This window comes from Ictidomys tridecemlineatus, chromosome 3 (genome assembly GCF_052094955.1).
Source record: "Ictidomys tridecemlineatus isolate mIctTri1 chromosome 3, mIctTri1.hap1, whole genome shotgun sequence".
In the NCBI taxonomy this organism is placed as follows: Eukaryota; Metazoa; Chordata; class Mammalia; order Rodentia; family Sciuridae; genus Ictidomys; species Ictidomys tridecemlineatus.
The window spans coordinates 47,782,097-47,800,049 of record NC_135479.1 but is presented as its reverse complement, the minus strand read 5'-3'; the positions used below and the strand labels follow the sequence as shown (position 1 = coordinate 47,800,049).

The window sequence follows — 17,953 nt, the reverse complement described above, 5'->3', positions numbered from 1 at the left end:
CTAAAGGCCAACAGAGCAGCCTTCTGCATCTAGCAAATGCCTGGAGTGTGCAGAAAGAAACAAGCCAGGTTTTAATTAAGGATACAAGCACCATGAAAACAAAAAGGATATAGGCCGCTTACATTGGCCTTGTAGTAAAAAATGTGTGGGCCAGCGAACTCAAGGCACATCCTGGGACCCTCCCTTCCTGCCCTAGGAAGGACAATAGGTTGGGGTGGGAGGAAAGGAGGTTTGAGATTAAGATTATGCCCACAAGCATTGTGTGAGATAGTATCAATTACTTTGAAGCCCCCAAATTGGAGGTCTCAGGGGCCTGGGAAAAGAGAAGGGGGCCTGCCCTCCCCTTGGGGGAAATATGCTTACCACTTGGTAGGTCTGACAGGCCTCTAAGGCACAGGCTGGTAGAGTGTGTCCTGTTGTACAGGTGCTGGGTTAGGAGCACTGTGGGTTCAGATGGACTCCATCTGACTCAAAAAGTGGAGGTAGGAGAAAAGACAAAAGAAAGTATGCCACTTCCATAACATCCCTTCAAAAACCTGAATGGAGTTAGTGTGGTATCTGACTTTGTATGATAAAGTTCCAGAGGGCATTGGGCATCAGTTCACTTCAGAATCGATCTGGCAGGCATCTCAAGGTTCAGAAATCCTCTTCACCAGGCCCTGGCCGGGGCCATCTGTACTGCTGTTGTGGAATCTGAGTTATGTAGAATGAGAGTCTTGGGAACCTTCAGACAAAGGACCCCAAGGCCTAACCCCCAAATCCTTGCCCCTCCGCCACCAGCACCAGCACCTTTGAGTCCACTGGTCACAGCACCCGGCTACTTGGTCTCTAGGAACACAGCAGTGGCAGCAAAGTGCCCTTGGCTCTCCTGGCTGCAAGGTCAGCCCTTCGAGGTGCTCCCAGAAACATTGGTTGTTTGGGGAAAGGCCTTCAGCTGCAAGTTCTGCACCCAGTTCCACCTGAGATGGCTGTCAGGACCTGTGTGTGCTGCCTGAAGCCTTAAAGAAAAAAGATGGAGCATCACGATGCAGGAGGGCCAGATGCCTGGCCCTTGAGGCCTGGGAGGGGCTGAGACTTCTGGGGAGGCTGGGAGGTCTAGCTTTCAGTCTTGGAGCAGAGTCAGGTGTCTGTCCCAGAGAGAACTGGATGAAGTCAGGCTGGTTGAGTTTAAGGCACTGGCCCTGAGGAAGAGAGCACTTCTCCTCTGTCAGCACATCTGAGCCAGCCCTGCACACCAACCTCTTCTCTGGTGTTTGCTGGGTGCAGCCTTACCCACCAGGGCCCAGGGTCTTGGCCATTTACGCTAGGTCTCTGGGTGCTAGGTCAGCTGCTCGTACCCTGGTCTCTTTCTGTACAAACAGAAGTGCTGAATGAAGAAGACAACATCAAAGAAGATGGAGAAGACGCCAAGTCCAAACTTGGTTGGGTCTCCGAAGATCAATGTCCATTGGTCTGTTAATAGTCAAGGGGACAGAATCTGGTTTTAGGTTGGCAGTTCCTGTGGCAGTTGGCACATTTGCCCAGGACTGCAAATTCTCTAGCTGCAAAGCCCCTGGGTGAGTTTGTCCTTGTAGGCTGGGATGAGCTTGGAATCCCCAGGCTGCTGGGAGTAGCTATGGCTTGGGGATGGGGGCAGTGGGTCCCAAAGCCTGGCCCTACCCTGTGTCTACACCCACTGGGTGGGGGCAGCCTGTTGGCTGACTCACCATTATTGTAGGACTGGAGGAACATCTGGAGGAGGCTGAAGCTGCCCCCTATGAAGTCCAGGAGCACATTGCCAATGCTCCAGCCCGCAGTGCTTTTGTAGTGAAAGTTCATGTAGGCCTGGGTCACACAGACAGATGGAGGGCTGTGAGGGGGCTGGATGGCTATGCCTTATGTCTGCCACTCTAAACAAGGGTGGCTCTGATTCATCCCACTTTTGTGCCCAAGCCTTGGCTCCAAGGAACATGGTGACCTTTAGGCTCTGACAAGCCTCAGCCAAAAGAACAGTCTGGGTGGTCCTGGGGTTTCATCTGCAGGCAGGGCAACTGAAGTCCTTCCTTTCACTCCAGCACCTCCCAACTCATGGGAGGGAGGGAGGGAGAACAGCAGCTGCCTTCTCTACTCCTACCCATGGATGAAGCCCTATCCTGGTTTTCCAGCAACTCTGATTCTTCTTCCCATCTCTAATGAAGCTGTCCCTGTATTCAGCATGGACTTGTGCTGTGCCTTAACAACACAGGCTGGGAGTCTGGCTTCCTGGTTTGGAATACCTGCTCCATCATCAGAGCTGTTACCTTGGGCAAATCACCGAGTTCTCCTTGCCTTAGTTTCCCCATCTGTAGAGTGAAAATAACTCCCATCTGAGCCATGCTGGGCTTCCGGGGCTCCTCTTTAGTATCCTAGGTCTTGTGGGTTTTGCTTGGACATTCCCTTCTTCCTCCTGCCTAGGTTCCATAGCCCTCCTCCAAACCTGTGGTGCTCTTTGGGCTTCCTTGACTGGTACCACATGGGAGGGAGGTCTTGGCCTCTTTGGTGGTCCTCTCCCAGTCAGGGTCCATATTTGCTATTACCTCTGCAGTCCCAGATGCTCCTAAATGTCTTCCACTGGGGCTCCCTACCTCCCAGGGCTCACTGGTTTCCACTGAGGTTTTCCACCCTAGTTTCCTTGCCCTGGCAAAAGCTGCCTTGGGAGTAGGGCCTGAGCTTAGGACCTCTCACCTCTCACACTACCGGCCATATGATAATGTAGCAAAGTCCTGGAGTACCTGTGGAAAATACTTGACCAGTGTGACAGCAAGCTTGATGTAGGAGAAACAGAAGAGAAATTGCAGCCATGTGGTTGCCCCAGCTGCAGCCACAATCATGGTGATGAAGGCGAAGAGCCACGAGAGTACCAGGAAGCCGATGGCAGGCCGTGACACACGCTGGCTGCCTCGCTGAGGATGAGACAAAGAGGATAGGGCTATAGATAGGGGCACAGGGGCTGCTGCAGGATCTCAGGAGGGGATGACCATGAAGGAGGGGTGCAGAGTGGGTTGAAGGGGAGAGCTGGGGATGGAAGCCTGGCATTGGCATAGCCCATGTGAGGGAGGCCTACACTGAGGCTATGTTCAGTGAAAGGTGGGATGAAGGAAAGATACCAGGGATCCTCAGGCTCCATCTGGGACATGGAATAAGTTGACACTTGGGCTGGGATGAGGTCCCAAGCTGCCAGGCTGTGAGATCCCATCCCCAGCACCAACTTTACCTTGCAGTCTCCCGTTTCTATATACTTTTTGTTTCTGCTTTGCAAAGCTGGGTGGCCTCTAAGTTCATTCCAAAAGGAGTGAGGGGTGTTGAGGATGTAAATTCCAATACCGGAAGCCCAGCAACTCATCCTAGCCCAGGTTTCGACTTGTTCTATGACCAGATGGAACCTCTTTAATATCCTAGGTCTAGTGGGGTTTGCTTGGACATTCCCTTCTTCCTGGAATCTGCCTTGACCCCAGCCTTTCTCCAGACATGGTGCCAAGTGGGCCTTCTTCACCAAAGTTTTACAGCCAAGGATAAAAAAACTGAGAAGGTTCATGAAGATGGGGGCCACACAGCCCCTCTGTGGGCCCTGAACAGTATGTAAAGAGAACTCACCAAAGGAGGTGACACATCACAGGGAAATGAAAACAAAGCTGTCACTTCAGGGGTTTTTGTGCCCTTCCCTGCTGAGACCCTTAGACTCCAATGGGCCTCCAACAAGGCTGATCCTAGGCTCCTCCTAACCTCTGTGGAGCCAGCTCTCCAGCTGGCACCCTAAGCCCTGGTCACACCCATCTGCTTATACTTCCTCTCAAATGCTCCTCAGCCTCCAAAATTCTGTCCCTTCATGGGGAATGACAACCCCATCTTCCTCTTTAATAACACAGGAACGTCATTCACCCTGGAACCACAATAAGAATCATTTCCTCATCACCCTCCTTTCCTTTGCTCCCTGGCTGGCTTTGGGCCTCTACTCTGCCTCCTGTGCTCCCTGTTCCACACAGCTCTCAGCCTGATGTCTTGTCACTGCTTTTCTCTGTGCCCCTCATAAAAGACTTTGGAGCCCTGTGGGTTTGATCTCACTAGGTGTTCTCTGTGCCTGGCACAGGGGCTGATCCATTATCCAGGCCTGGGAAGTAGATGCTGAATGAATATGTTTCCTTTCTGAGGATTCTGCATCTCTATCCAGTGGCAGGTGGGAATGGCAGGTGACATGTGGGTGGGTTGGGACAAGTGTTGGCTGGGATAGCTCCTGGTGGGCCTGGCTGCCAGGCCTCATCTCTCACCTCATACAGGAAGCACTGCATGATGACAATCAGGGTGAGGGTGACGGCATGCAGGCTGAAGAAGACGTCATTACTGTCCACAGGGTTCACGCCATTGGGATATTTGATGAAAAACTGTTCCTGTTGAGGGTGGGGAGAAGCTGGGAGGTGAGAGGCAGGTAGTCAGCAAGAAGCTTGGACAAGTCGTGGGGGACAGGCAGTGTCATACCTTGATGTAGGGTATCCACAGGAGGCCGATGTTGAACACGCTGTAGGCCACAAAGCCCATCAGGTTTAGGGCCACAAAATCAAAGCTCAGACCAATGACACTGCCAAGGGCAAAGGGATGCAGAAGGGAAGGGTGAGACCTGGGAGGGGACAGAGCTCCTAGCAGGTGAAGTGTGAGGAGAGCACTGTTCTTTGGTTCTTTAACATTCCACAGTCAATGCCACCCAACCCTTGTCCTCTTGGGTGCTAATTCCCTTCCTCCTTCACTTGCTCCTTCAGCCCTGGCTCCCACAGGGGATCCTGGAGGCCTCCTGCAGAAGTACCTCTGCCCTCACTGACTCCCTGCTATGAGGCTCCCACGGCTAGGATGACTGCAGCAGAGCTGTGTCCTTGCTGCATGAAGATGCACCCCCAAGCCTGCTTTCACTTTTGTCTTTAAAATCAGGTGGGAGTGCTTGGTCCCTGGACTGAAGGATGAATGACTTGACACCTCAGTCTTCCAGGGCTCTGGAGATTTGAGTGGGCTTTTCCCCTAGAAAAGCTGAGAAGCTCATCTTGTTGCTTCCACAGGGAGGACCAATGCTCAGCACTGGACTCCTACCTAGGCTCTTACAGAGGACTTTTCCATCAGGACAACCTTCTTGAGAAGGCAGACAGAGAAGAACAGAGGGAAGAGTGGGAAGCAGCACCAACTGTAGCCTCACTGGAATGCCCCTTCTCACTGCCCCACAGGCCTTCAGGCAAAACTTAGGTTACCTCTTCCGCCTCCAGTTCTTGATCACCTGAGGGTAGAAGGAGATGGACCAGGCCACAAAGTAGATCCACCCAATCACCTGGTTTACGATGCTAATGGTGTTGCTACGGATCACCAAGAAGCGTATCCTTGGGCTAGAAAGGGATTTGGGATGTGATGAGCTAAGGCTGGGCTTCTGAAGAAAGCCCTTCTGCCCTCTGCCCAGCATGGCCTCCCTTTCCACAAGGCCCATGTGGCCAGGGAGGAGGCCAGCCTACCTGGTTGCATTGGAATGATTTCCATGCAGATAAACAGTCACTTGTCCAACATTTTGAGAAGTCACTTGAAAAGAGGAATTTGTCACTCCGGGAGGCACTTCAACCTGTTAGAAAGACTTAATTGATCTGAGGCCACATATAATTATTTAGGGCCTCACCAAGTGTCTGACACCATCCTACAAATGAGGGAATGACAAGGTCCATCATAGATGGTCCCTATCTTCAAAGAGCTTGCTGAAAAAAAAAAAAGCAGAATTGTTGAGATAGACAACCACTTCAAGCCCCCTACATCTCTGTGTTTGACTTTTTGAGCAGAACTATGGACTGGTCCTTAGGGCCTTCCCGGGCTCAACTCTGAGGGAGGGTGGGATGACTTTCTTTCTCTCACTACTCATGTTATTTAAGCTCTGATTTCAGTCTGATCATCTATAAATTGGAATAACACAAGTGACTATCTCACAGGGTTGCTGTGAATGACATGATGTCCACAAAGCTTCCAGTACAAAGCTTGACACACGGCAAAACAGTGAGTGCTTCTTTTCATGCTGTACTCTGACAGTTGTGTTACATGTATTTTCATCATCATTAGACTCCTCAAGATCCACAAGAGGATGTCTGTCCCACCCCTCGCCTGGTTGCCAAGTGAACAAAACAAGAGGTGCATACACAAAATGTTTGGCAAACATGAAGGTTCTTAACCACATTTATGCCTAATGTGCTGCTCCAGGAAAATGGACTTGGAGGCCTGCCTGCAACATCTGCTCTCAATCCCCCCGTCCCAGGGTAGCAGGGAGCAGGGTGATATATCTTTAGTGAACCAAACTGTCTCCTGTGTCCTCAATCTGTTCCCTGGGTGAGACCTATGGTCTACCCTCAACTCATATAGTTGGTTCCATGGAGATACAGCTCCATGGATGTTAGCTGATAATGGCTCCTTAATAAGGACCCTTGAGGCACTGGCTTTTTGGTTTTAGCACCAGAAATCAGGGGACTTTAGCAGGACAACCACTTCAAACCCCCTACATCTCTAAGTTTGACTTTGAAATGGAAATTTGATGACATGCACCACTCTTAGCTCTTTTATTTTCCTGTCACTTCATTTGCAGTGCTGTTTGTATATTTGTAAGTGGTCATTAAATCCCTTTGGAACTAGGCAGGGAGAAATTTGGTGAATCAGAAATCAACCAAAATAAGGCAGACTGAAATGATTAGGCCGGATATTTTATACTTGCTGGTATTGCTTTTAATCCTCACAGTGTAGTCAAGTCAGACATTATAAATGATCTTGTGCTGTGTCCTGATGAATGACCTTATCTAAGGCTCACAGAACAGGTTCCTAGACAACCCAACTCCCAGGTTCTAATCAGTGGCTTCTAATGTCACTTCTAATGGTCAGGAGTGGTAAGAGCTGGATGAGGAGGGGCCAGTGAAGCATGAGTTTGAAAAGTGTCCATGAAGGTAATTTGATACATATGGCTTGTTTGACTCCCACTGTGAATTTTTTCCTAATAAAATGAACTGTAACACGCATACCGAAAAGTACACACATCACAGCTGGATGAAATGTCTACAGACAGAATGTACCCAGCTCCCAGATCAAGAAATGAAACAACACCCCAGAAGCCCTGTTCTACCCGCTTCTTTGGTCTCCTGACCCCAAGGGTAACCGCTGACACCATATGGTCACTTTGTTAGTACTTTATATACAATGAATCCGACAGCCCATGATTTTTGTGTCGGCCTTTTTAGCTTGATACTGTGTGGCTTCCATTTACTTTTAAAAGAGGATTACTCTTATGTAGATGTTTGCCCTAAACTAAGTAGTGTGTTCCTCCCAGAGTCTAAAAGTGATCTGTGGATGAAGAGGGCTGCTCAGACCTGCTATTGGAACCAGCTGCTCTTCTTGTACTGCTTGCTGGCCCTGGACCCTTGGTGGCAGGAAGCTGTGAGAAATGGCACAGGCTAATGCCTTATGGTGCTCATCAGGGGATAAAGGTCTCTTCTCACATAGATCTCTTTAAAGGGACACTCTGAAGCCCCTCTCTCAGCAGTGCTGCATTTGCCAGATTCTCCTACTCTTGAGATTGATCATGTTTCACTACTGTTTGCATGCTGGACCTCACTGCTGATTTGCTGTCCACCTCCACACTTCCCCGCCATGGCCTCAGGGCCTTCCAGCTCAGCCCTGCATCCCTCCCCAGCCTTGTGAAGGTATGATTGACAGAAATGGTACTATGTATAATGTTCAGTGTGATACACACATATTAATTAAATCAAGCTAATTAACATATATAGCATCCTTTTTTTTTGTTCTTGTTGTGGTACTAGGGATTGATCTAGGGATGCTCTACCACTGAGCCACATCCCTAGTCCTTTTATTATTTATTTTGAGACAGGGTCTCACTAAGTTTCCCAGGCTGGCCCTGAACTTGCGATTCTTTTGCCTCAGCCTCCCAAGTAGTTTGGATTATAGGCGTATGCCACCATACCCGGCACTTATTCTTTTTTTATGGTGTAATCTGTTTTTTGTTGTTGTTGTTTTTTATGGTGGAAACATTTAAAATCTTTTAAGAGTCTTCCATCATAGTCATGACTTCCTTAATAATGGGGTATGTTCTGATTTAATATATTAGGCAATTTTATAATTATGTGAACATTATAGAATGGATAAATACAATTTGAGATGGCTAACTTGTCACTATACAGGATAATCTTATGGGACCACTGTCTTTTATGTGATCCTCTGTTGACCAACAGGTTATTTGGTGCACGACTATACATAATACCTTATTATTAACTATAGTCATGATAGATCTCCAGAAGTTATTCATCCTAACTGATTTGTGTTCATCTTGTTTTTTAAAAATTAATTTATTTTTTAAACTCTTATTTCTCCTGAGTTGCTATCTCCCTATTCTTCTTCTTCTTCCTTTTTTTTTTTTTTTTTTTGGTACCAGGGGTCTAATCCCTAAGCCACCTCCCAGCCATTTTTATTTTTTGAGACAGGGTCTCACCAAGTTGGTAAGGGCTTCACCAAGTTTTTGAGGCTGGCTTTGGATTCCCTATCTTCCTGCCTCAGCCTCCCTAGCTGCTGGGATTACAGGCATGAGCTAAGATGCCTGGCTTTCTGCCTCCCTATTCTTATCTAGTTGAATGGCAACTGGCTTACATGCCTGGTAAAAAGGAAACAAGGTACATATAAATAGATAAATACTGGGTTTTACAAATGATATCCACCCAGTAGTGTCTCAGAAAAGAGTTTCATAAACTTTTTTTTTTTAAAAATAAATGTACTTTTTTTTAAGTTGTCAATAGACTTTATTTATTTATATGCAGTGCTGAGAACTGAACACAATGCCTCACATTATGAACCCAGTTTCATAAACTTGGGCTGGGGTTGTGGCTCAGAGGAAGAGTGATCACCTAGCATGTGTAAGGTACTGGGTTCGATCCTCAGCACCACATAAAAATAAAATAAAGGTACTCTGTCCACCTACAACTAAAAAAATAAATGTTTAAAAAAAAGTTTCATAAACTTTAATGTGGACCCTAATCATCTGGGGACCTTGCTAACATATACACTTTGAATCTGGGATAGGGCCTGAGAATCCATGTTTCTAAAAAGTTATTATTATTTGGTGTTGGGGATTGAACCTAGGGCCCCAGCATGCTAGACACATACTCTACCATTGAGTATAGCCCCAGCAACTAAAAGATTTTTTTCCTTCTTTCCTTCCTGAGCCATATTCCCCAGCCTTTTTATTTTATTTTTTAATTTTTGAGACAAGGTCTCACTAAGTTGCTTAGGGCTCTGCTAAATTGAGGAGGCTGGCCTCCTATCTCAGCCTCTTGAGTAGCTGGGATTAGAGGTGTGTGCCACCATGCCTAGCACAACTGAAAGATTTTTAAATAAGGCCAATGCTGCAGGTTCATGAATGTTCTTGAGTAGTAAGGCCTTAGAAAACTATCTTTTTTTAAAAAACATTTATTTTTTTTTTTAGTTTTCGGTGGACACATCTTTATTTTATTTTTATGTGGTGCTGAGGATCAAAACCAGGGACCCGCGCATGCCAGGTGACCGCGCTACCGCTTGAGCCACATCCCCGGCCCCAGAAAACTATCTTAAGAACTTCTAATTCTCAGAACCACTTTTACCTCTGGCTTTTTACTGTCTCCTTCTTAATCAAAGTTATATAGCATAAAATGTTCATCCCCAAAGAGATTAATGAAAAAAAAAGTCACAGATTTTTGGAATGATGAAACAGGCATAGTCTAGGTGACCCATTGCTACAAGCTCTTAATTACAACATGTTTTGTTACTTAGCATTTCCCATTAGTTAGATTTGTTACTTACTTCATCAGGGAGTTCAAGGATAGTAATATTTTTTGAATGAAATGTGATTTCAAAAGTGATCACCAAGGTTGCATTTAATGGCTGCCTGTGGAGGACAAGAGTCTGATTATTGCTGAGAATTTGGACACTGTGAAATCTCAACCAACCCTCTGGAATTTGCACCAGGCCTTAATTTCTCAAGTAATCAGGAATAAGAAATGCTACATGCTCAACCCTGAGGGGTAGAGAGGTGGAATCCCCTGTTCCTTAGGTGTCTTCTATCTTTACCAGAAAATTAGATGTCCCTTCAGGGTAGAATGAGAATGTTAGAAGGTAGAAAACTGACTGTGAATGATTTGGGAGGCATCCAGAGATGGATAAGATAGAGGCTCCCTGTGGCAGTGGGAAAGGCTTCCCAGAGAGGGTCAGATCTGAGCAGGGTTTGGTTACAAAGTCAGAATCTGACTGAAGGAAATGAGAGCCCTTGGGGAGCAGACCATAGGGACCTCAAATCTGGTTGTAGAGGCCAGCCATAAGCCACTCAGGGACTCTAGAGGGGGTGAGTTGGGGATAAAGGATGACTTGGGACATTTACAAGGTATGGACGTGCCGGAATGATAGGAATTGGAAATGAAATGGCAGGGGGCTGTAAGGGAAACTGGGAGCCATACCTCCCAGGAAAGGTAAAGAAAAAAGGACAGGGTTCCAGATCTTCAACTCAGGGCATCCTCACAGCTGGGGTGCATGAACAGGGTGAAAGTAGCTAAGGGCACAAAGGGAGAGGTGGGCTCTCTGGCACAGTCTAGACTAGGTTAAGACCCTTGTGCCTAAATTTGAAGGGGTCATCAAGTAAGAGTCTCTGACAAAGGCCAAGCATGAGCATTGCAGGAGTGGGATTATGCCATATGGTCACTTCTGCTTTTGGAAGTAACCTCAGCAGGACTAATCAGTAGTTCAGCTTCTTGCCTCTTGACCTTCAGGGATCTCCTCAAGTATTTAGTCTTGGAAAGGGTCTTGAAGCCTGGCATCGATAGCTCATTACTCTAGAACTCTCCATATGGGGAGAAAAGGGTTGTGTCTCTGGTAAGAAGCACCCCTTCTTCTTCCTCCTAGTGGAAGGATTCAATTTGGGGGTTCAACTGAGATCCTACTCTGCAGCCCAGGGTTAGTATGACTGTTGTTTCTATGGCTTGTCCTCCAGCTAAGAGGCAAAAGCGTCACCTCTGAAATATGAATAGACTGAACCACCAGTCAGCCTTGACCTAACTGTAGGGCCCATCCAAGTGGGGCTGAGGACAAAAATGGGCCTGACAACTTACCCCAGGGTGATGCTGACGTTGGTTGAACTGCCATTTTCCAGTTTCACAACAGGAGGCACGGTGAAGATGACAGTCGATTCTGGAAGGACCCAAGTCAATGACGTGAGTCATCAGATCAGAGTGTTCAGGCCCATGAGAAGAAATAGGCATAAGGGCCCCTGACATCTGATCACTGACATCCTACTTTCTAAGTGAAGTGAGGGAGGTACTGGTGGCTCCATGAGGAGACTGGATACATGGGCCTCATTATGCTCCTTCCACATGTTGCCAGAGACAGAGACAGAAGGTGCCATAGGCCAGAGCAGGAAACGCTGGAGCTTTCTCCCCAATTCCCTCTTCTGACAGGCTCTGAAGGCCTGAGGCTTAGTTACCTGGAGACAATTTACAAGCACGGAGCTCCAAAATTACCACAAAGGAATTCATGCCACCATTTGGGATTATAAATGGTGAATGGAAACTACCTTTTCAGATGGATAACACAGGGGTCTCTTCTTTATAAGGTTATATAATCCTGAAGAACTGGTCCAGCCCCTCTCTGCAGTCTCAAGACATGCATGGGTCCCAGCTAACATGGTTTTAAAGAACCCTTTTACAATCTCTTACTGACTCAGCTTAACCCATGCATGGATCCCCCTCCTGAAGCTGGTGATAAGGTAATGACTGGAGAATAGTTAAAAATTTACTTTTTTCATCATAAAGGATTTCTTCTTGGCATTAAGATGTTAACTCAAGATAAGGTAGACAAATAGGTGCTTCCAGGATGAGAGAGGAAGCCTGTTTGGATGTTAGAAAATCACCTTGGGAAATTGGGTGTGTAGTTAAATGGTAGAGCATGTGATTAGCATGCAGGAGACCCTGGGTTTAATCCCCAATACCAAACAACAACAACAACCAAAAAAAATCACCTTGGGAGGTCAACTACTCCAGGATACCCTGGTCTCAGAACATGACCAAACTTGCCTCTTCAAGCTCTTCTTGCGTTCTTCGGGCAGCCCACCTCCTCATCCCTGCCCTTACCTCCACTCCAGGTGTGCTTAAAACATTATGCCATAACCTCCCCATCTCACCTTTCCTGTCTCACAGACCTTAGGGTTATGCAGTCCAGAGGTCATGATTATGAATCTAAATTGGGATGGGAATGGCACCCAAATGGGAGAGCAGGTGCTCAACTCTGATGAAGATGGTTCTTGTAGGGGTAGAGCCTGCAAGCAGGGCCCAGGTCTCCTCTACCCAGACTCCTTAAAGGCAGATAATGAAGAACTGAGAACTAAAATTTAATTCAGCTTCCTTTGTTGATTCTCCTTCTTCAATACTCCTACCTGGTAGTTCTTCTTCCCCTGCCTGGACACCTACAGGGAGAGTCATCTCATCTTCTCCAAGGTGCTCAGGCAACCTGAAACTCACATTTCTGGGTCCAGTTCTGCTAGCTGGAGCCTCTCTGACCACATTTGAGATGACTTCTCCCTCTTAGCCCTTCATCTAGGAATGTGGATGAAGGCTGCTTCCAGTCTGAAAGTCTCCCAGCTGAGATGCCCACTGTCTGTGATCTATAGTATCCTCTTGCCTGGCTCCCTCAAGTCCTTGTATAGGCCAAGCTGCTCATAATATGTTGGTCCCTCTCTCTCTCTCTCTCTCTATTTTGGGTACTGGGGATTGAACTCATAAGCACTTAACAACTGAGTCACATCCCCACCCTATTTTGTATTTTATTTAGAGACAGAGTTTCATTGAGTTGCTTAGTGCCTTGCTTTTGCTGAGGCTGGCTTTGAACTCACTATCCTCCTGCCTCAGCCTCCTGATCCACTGGGATTACAAGTGTGTGCCACCATGTCTGGAGATCCCTCTCTTAACTGTAGCCTCAGAACCTGGAGGCAATTTGGTGACTCTGTCCCACATTTTGTTTTCATTCTCACTGCTCTGATATAATTTCAATTTAGTATATGTGCTGCAGAAGGGAGCACCACTGCTCTGATACCTGAGGCTTTGTTCTGGTCTTGCAAACAAGGGTGGTGCAGTTCATTTTACCCAGAACTGAGGACACACCAGATAAGCAAGTCCCAGAATAGGCTCAGGACAGAGGTACTAAAAGTGACATCAGGCAGCTAGCCATACCTCTAGGTACCTAGGGTTCTTTTGGAACAGTGGGCAGAGTGAGTGGGAGATCCACATGGCCTTAGATCTTCCACAGACTTTGCATGTAAAAGGAAGAAGTTATGAACTCTCAAGGAACCAGATCCAAGAATGTTTATGTCCCCCTCACTCAGCACCACAAAAGAGAGCAGTATTTGGTACTCTGAAATCACACAGTTCTACCTGGCTCTGACTCTTCCTAGCTATATAACCATGGGTAAAGTACTGAACCTCTCTAAGTCTCCATTTCCTCATCTGTAAAATGGGGGAAAATAGCAAGACCTATCTTAAAGGATCACTGTGAAAATAAAAGGTAGAAATGTCTGTAACATGCTTTCCACTTGACCTGCATATGAAATAATTATTGGTTACTATCATCATCATCATTTTGAAACTACAGGACATTTTAGCCCAAGATAGGAGGCAGCCAGGAAGCTGGTACCATAACCTGGAAAAGTACATCTAAAAGTTTGCTCTGGAGTGGGAGCCTCTAGACACCATATCATAATTACCAAAGGAGTCACAGTGAATCCACCTCAGTTTTCCCTTAACAGGCTCTGTTTTTTTTTTTTTTAAACTAATACTTACTGGGACCTTTCCTGTTCTTCATCTAATTTCATGCCAGCCACTCCACTATATTCTTAACTCCCATTTTGTAATTATTACAAGGAGCGGGCATTTAATATAATTAATTTATATATTTATTTTTGGTACTAGGGATTTAATCCAGGGGCACTTTCACTGAGTTACACCCTCAGCCCTTTTATTTTGAGATAGGGTCTTATTAAGTTGCTGAGGGCCTTCCTCACTAAGTTGCTGAGGCTGGCCTCCAACTTGGTATCCTTCTGTCTCAGGCACCCAAATTGTTGGGATTATAGGCATGAGTCATGATGCCCGGCTCATTTATTTTTTGATGTGGAAAAGGGAATTACTTCTGTGTTGATTTTGTCGTGTTGGGGATTGAACCCAGGACCTTGTGCATACTAGGCAAGCATTCTAACAGAATGCTATATTGCCAGTCAGAGGTAGGCATTTTTTCAGTCCTACTTTAGATATGAGACAGCTGAAAATTCTCAGAGGGAAGGTGTCTTGCCCATATAGTTTAAAAATGGTGGGGACAGGAGTCAAACTTGGAATGGTCTGATCCAAAGCTCAGGTTTTTGCTGCTAGGCTGCACTGCCTTAGATTCCACCCAAAGAAGTCAGAGATAAATACTCTGGAGGTCACTCCTCTCATCTATAGTCCTAAGATCACTCCTCAAAGCACAGAAGAAGGGTACAGCAGAATCAGCTAGAAATCTAGCTCCAGGTGCTTGATTTTATGGTAACTCGCACTATTCTTTCATAATGACATTCAGGAAAGGAGGCAAAGTGATATAATGGAGTAGAGATCCTAGCAAAGTCTTAGCTTTGATTCATTCTAGCTCTGAATTCTACTCTGTCTTGGCCTAAGTTTCCCCTCTATATAACTGGAATAGTGGAAGCTTAATTTTCTCTTCTTTCTTAGCTAAGGGAATTTATTAGCATTACTAAAAGGAGGTTCAATGTGCATGCACACATGCACTCACACTCTAACCTTAATTCCAGAGAGCCATTCTCTCAATATGGCTGGTGTGAGGCTCTGGCATCCCTACTGAGAAACAATGGACCTCATGATCAGAGGGACCTTGCCCTTTTCACAAACAAATTATCAACAAGATGTGACTACAAAGTAACATGACCAATATTTAACAAAGCTGATCAGATGACCACTGTTTCCTCAGAGATTAAAAGGCTAGATAACTTTAATGGTACAACCATTACGCATAGCTCTTAGAAAATACATGCAGGGTTGGCATGGTTTGTACCAATTCACTTGACATCTTCAGTCAAGGATGTTTTTTTTTTTTTTCACAGTGCTGGGAATTAAACCCAAAGTCTTGTGCATATTAGGCAAGCACTCTACCACTATATCCTCAGCCCCTTTAGTCAGGGATTTCAAGATGCATCTGCATTTATTTATTTTTCTTATGTGTGTGGTGCTGAGGATCAAACTCAGTGCCTCACACATGCTAGGCAAGTGCTCTGCCACTGAGCTACAACCTCAGCCCCAAGATGCATTTGCTTTTTAACAACAGCCAAGTTAATGATCAAAATAATGGGACTGGCACCTGTGGAGTGCTAAACAGAGCTTTTCATTGGATGGAATTTCAGAAATGCTTTGCATAGTGGGAGAACAGCTAGAATTGACACAGCACTTGAAGGTCCCTCCTACAAAGACATGCAAACCCTGATACCAGCTGCTTCTCTGTGGTCCCACTATCCCTGTTAGCTGCTATTCCCTGGTCCTCTGATCTTCTCTAAGGGAAAGGTTTTAGTTTATTACAAGGTAATGTCAGGAAGACTCCTCAGGTGTCTGTATCTGGAAGGATCAAGTACAATAAGGTGGCCATGTCATTTGGCTCCCCAGTGTCTCCCAGAACACCTGACTCTCTTGGTGAGGTCCATGGGGTATAAACCTAAGTCATTATTCACAGATATTATCTCAGCTTGTTGGAACTCTACAGTTTGACTTTGAGAACCACTTGTACAATCTGACTTTAAGAACCAACTGTTGACTTTAGTGATGTGGAAAAGGGAACAGGGACCTGAGGGAAGAAGGACAATTATTTGTGGACACATTTGGCTCTTTGTGAAACTCCTGGGCCCCAGAGCAGACCACGTGGCCGAAGGGCAGGCAAATATACATGGCCTGGACAATAGTAGACCTTCAGTGACAAAGAGGACAGGTTACTCACTGTTTGTTTCTCTTTTTTAAAAGTTGATGACTCATTTTTAAACTTACCACATTTCTCTACAAGCTTCAGGGGGAAAAGGATAAAAATAAGCAGCCAATTCCTTATCATGTTCCTTGATTTTGCAGAACTAGGAAGAAAAAACAAACAGTAAGAGAACATCATGTTAAGGATGAATCTGCTCAGCTTTAGGTAGATGATATGCTCCTGGAATCATGGCATGGAATGGCCCATAAAGGACTTTCACTTCACATTTCTGACTTCATGGGTTTTGCACCACAACCTCAGAGAAGGGGATCCTTCTTTCTATGAAGAAAGAGGAGGACTTATCTTTCTTTGATATATGGGGAAACCAGCTCAGAACAGCTTAGAGGGTTATGTAAAGTCCCACCCTGAGGAAGTGAACACAGACTTGAATTTTTCCCTCTTCAGCTGCTTTTTGCAACCTAGTTAACAGAAAGAAAGAATTCAGTTTTATTGTCTTATTAGAGTTTTTGCTCCCCCCGCCCCTCCAAAAAAAAAACAAAACAGTTTCTTCCTCATTTCACAGACTGTCTTGAACACTTGGTCAGCAAAAGTCCTTCATCCCCAAAGGCTGAGACACTCAGCAGGAAGGATTCCAGGAAAGACAAAAAGACATTGATAGATAAATTGATTAAAATGCTTAAAAGTCAGATTGATAATCTAACTATCTAATCTCACTATCACATAGAATTTAAATGATATGAGATGTAAAGCATGCATTCTCGATGGGGGCTACAATTGGTTTCTGGGGATGTTGAAAAAAAAAAAAAACAACCCTAAGATATTGCAATGCTTTTTGGTCCTCCCAAGTGCCATAATATATAAACAAGTACAGTTTATCAGCACAATTAAAAATCTGAAGGTGGGAGTGGGTTGACAAGGGTAAACAGATTGAGAAACAATGATGTAAAGCAATTACTACTGTTCCCTAGGGCACCTAGCAAGCTCTCACAAGGGTTCAGCTGTCCTCCCTTCCTTCAGTTTGAGAACCCCAGAGGGCAGGGTCGGGATTTCCTCCTGCTGACTGCCCCGGAGCCTAGCACTGGGCAAATTAACAGGAATTCCTGGAACGGTCACCTCAGCGTCTGCCCTCTTCAAGAGATCTGCACACCCAGATTCAAGAGGCAGCGAAGCAGGAGGCGGGGAAGGGGACTGAAGCACTCTAAGATAGAGTCATCCACACACCATCCCGACAGCCCAGTGTCCCAGGTTCCGCTCACCACCACCCGAGTTCTCCCATCAACGTCAGGTCTCTCCAGTGTCACCAAGCCAGGACTGGTGACAGGAGATGGAACCCAGGCGCGGCTAAGGGGCTGGATCCGCGGCAGGCTGTCCAGCTGACGTGCTGTGCCAGTCTCTAGGCCTTGGGGGATCCGCTTGGGAAATGGGAGGCTGTCCAGGTCCTGCCGACTCTCACCTCATAGAGAGCTTCCTAGGCTCCGGGGACCGATCTCACCGTTCGCAGCAACCTCGCGCCAGGTGCCGCATGGGAATGTACCCGATTCCCCGGGAGGCTCAGACTTTGTGTGAGGGCGGGCCCAGCTGTCACCTGACTTGAGCCACCTGACTTATGGAGGCCAGATCTCCGCGCAAGGCCCTCTGGAAGTTGTAGTTTTCACGTCTCAGCAGGCCAGAGCTGGGCAGGGTAAAGGGGAGAGCGAAAGGCCTTGGCAGAGATGAGGGCTCCCGTGTGAAGGAAAGTCAAGCCATTTCTCTCGGAGCCTGCATGGTTTACAGGTGAAATCTGTGCTGCTTCAGGGAGAGAGGCTGGATCAACGATCCAGTCCCCGAACCTTTGCCCTAAGGGGCGGAACCCTCTGGGTTCCGTCTGGAGGGCGTGAGAGTCCGCCTTCCTCGGCCAATGGGAAGAGAA

The 17,953-nt window shown here is 46.4% G+C and overlaps 1 protein-coding gene across 3 annotated transcripts; it reads right to left on the bottom strand.

Annotated features, from left to right (window-relative positions):
* Positions 1-46: 46 nt before the first annotated feature.
* Ctns (cystinosin, lysosomal cystine transporter) lies at positions 47-17,896 on the bottom strand. Of its 3 annotated transcripts, XR_013436275.1 has the most exons (13): positions 17,301-17,484; positions 16,107-16,186; positions 11,154-11,232; positions 9,856-9,940; positions 5,502-5,605; positions 5,247-5,378; positions 4,492-4,591; positions 4,284-4,403; positions 2,751-2,921; positions 1,707-1,824; positions 1,338-1,452; positions 790-998; positions 47-693 (listed from the first exon to the last, which is right to left on the bottom strand). XR_013436275.1 is itself a non-coding variant. In XM_078042677.1 (12 exons), exons 1-12 carry the CDS (start codon positions 17,500-17,502, stop codon positions 881-883), a joined length of 1,227 nt encoding a protein of 408 aa, XP_077898803.1. In that variant the 5' UTR covers positions 17,503-17,896; the 3' UTR covers positions 47-880. The 3 variants fall into 3 exon arrangements, 2 of the variants coding, with proteins under 2 accessions (XP_077898803.1, XP_077898802.1); XM_078042677.1 differs by lacking the exon at positions 17,301-17,484 and adding an exon at positions 17,498-17,896 and having other exon boundaries at positions 47-998; XM_078042676.1 differs by having other exon boundaries at positions 47-998.
* Between the last annotated feature and the right edge of the window lie 57 nt (positions 17,897-17,953).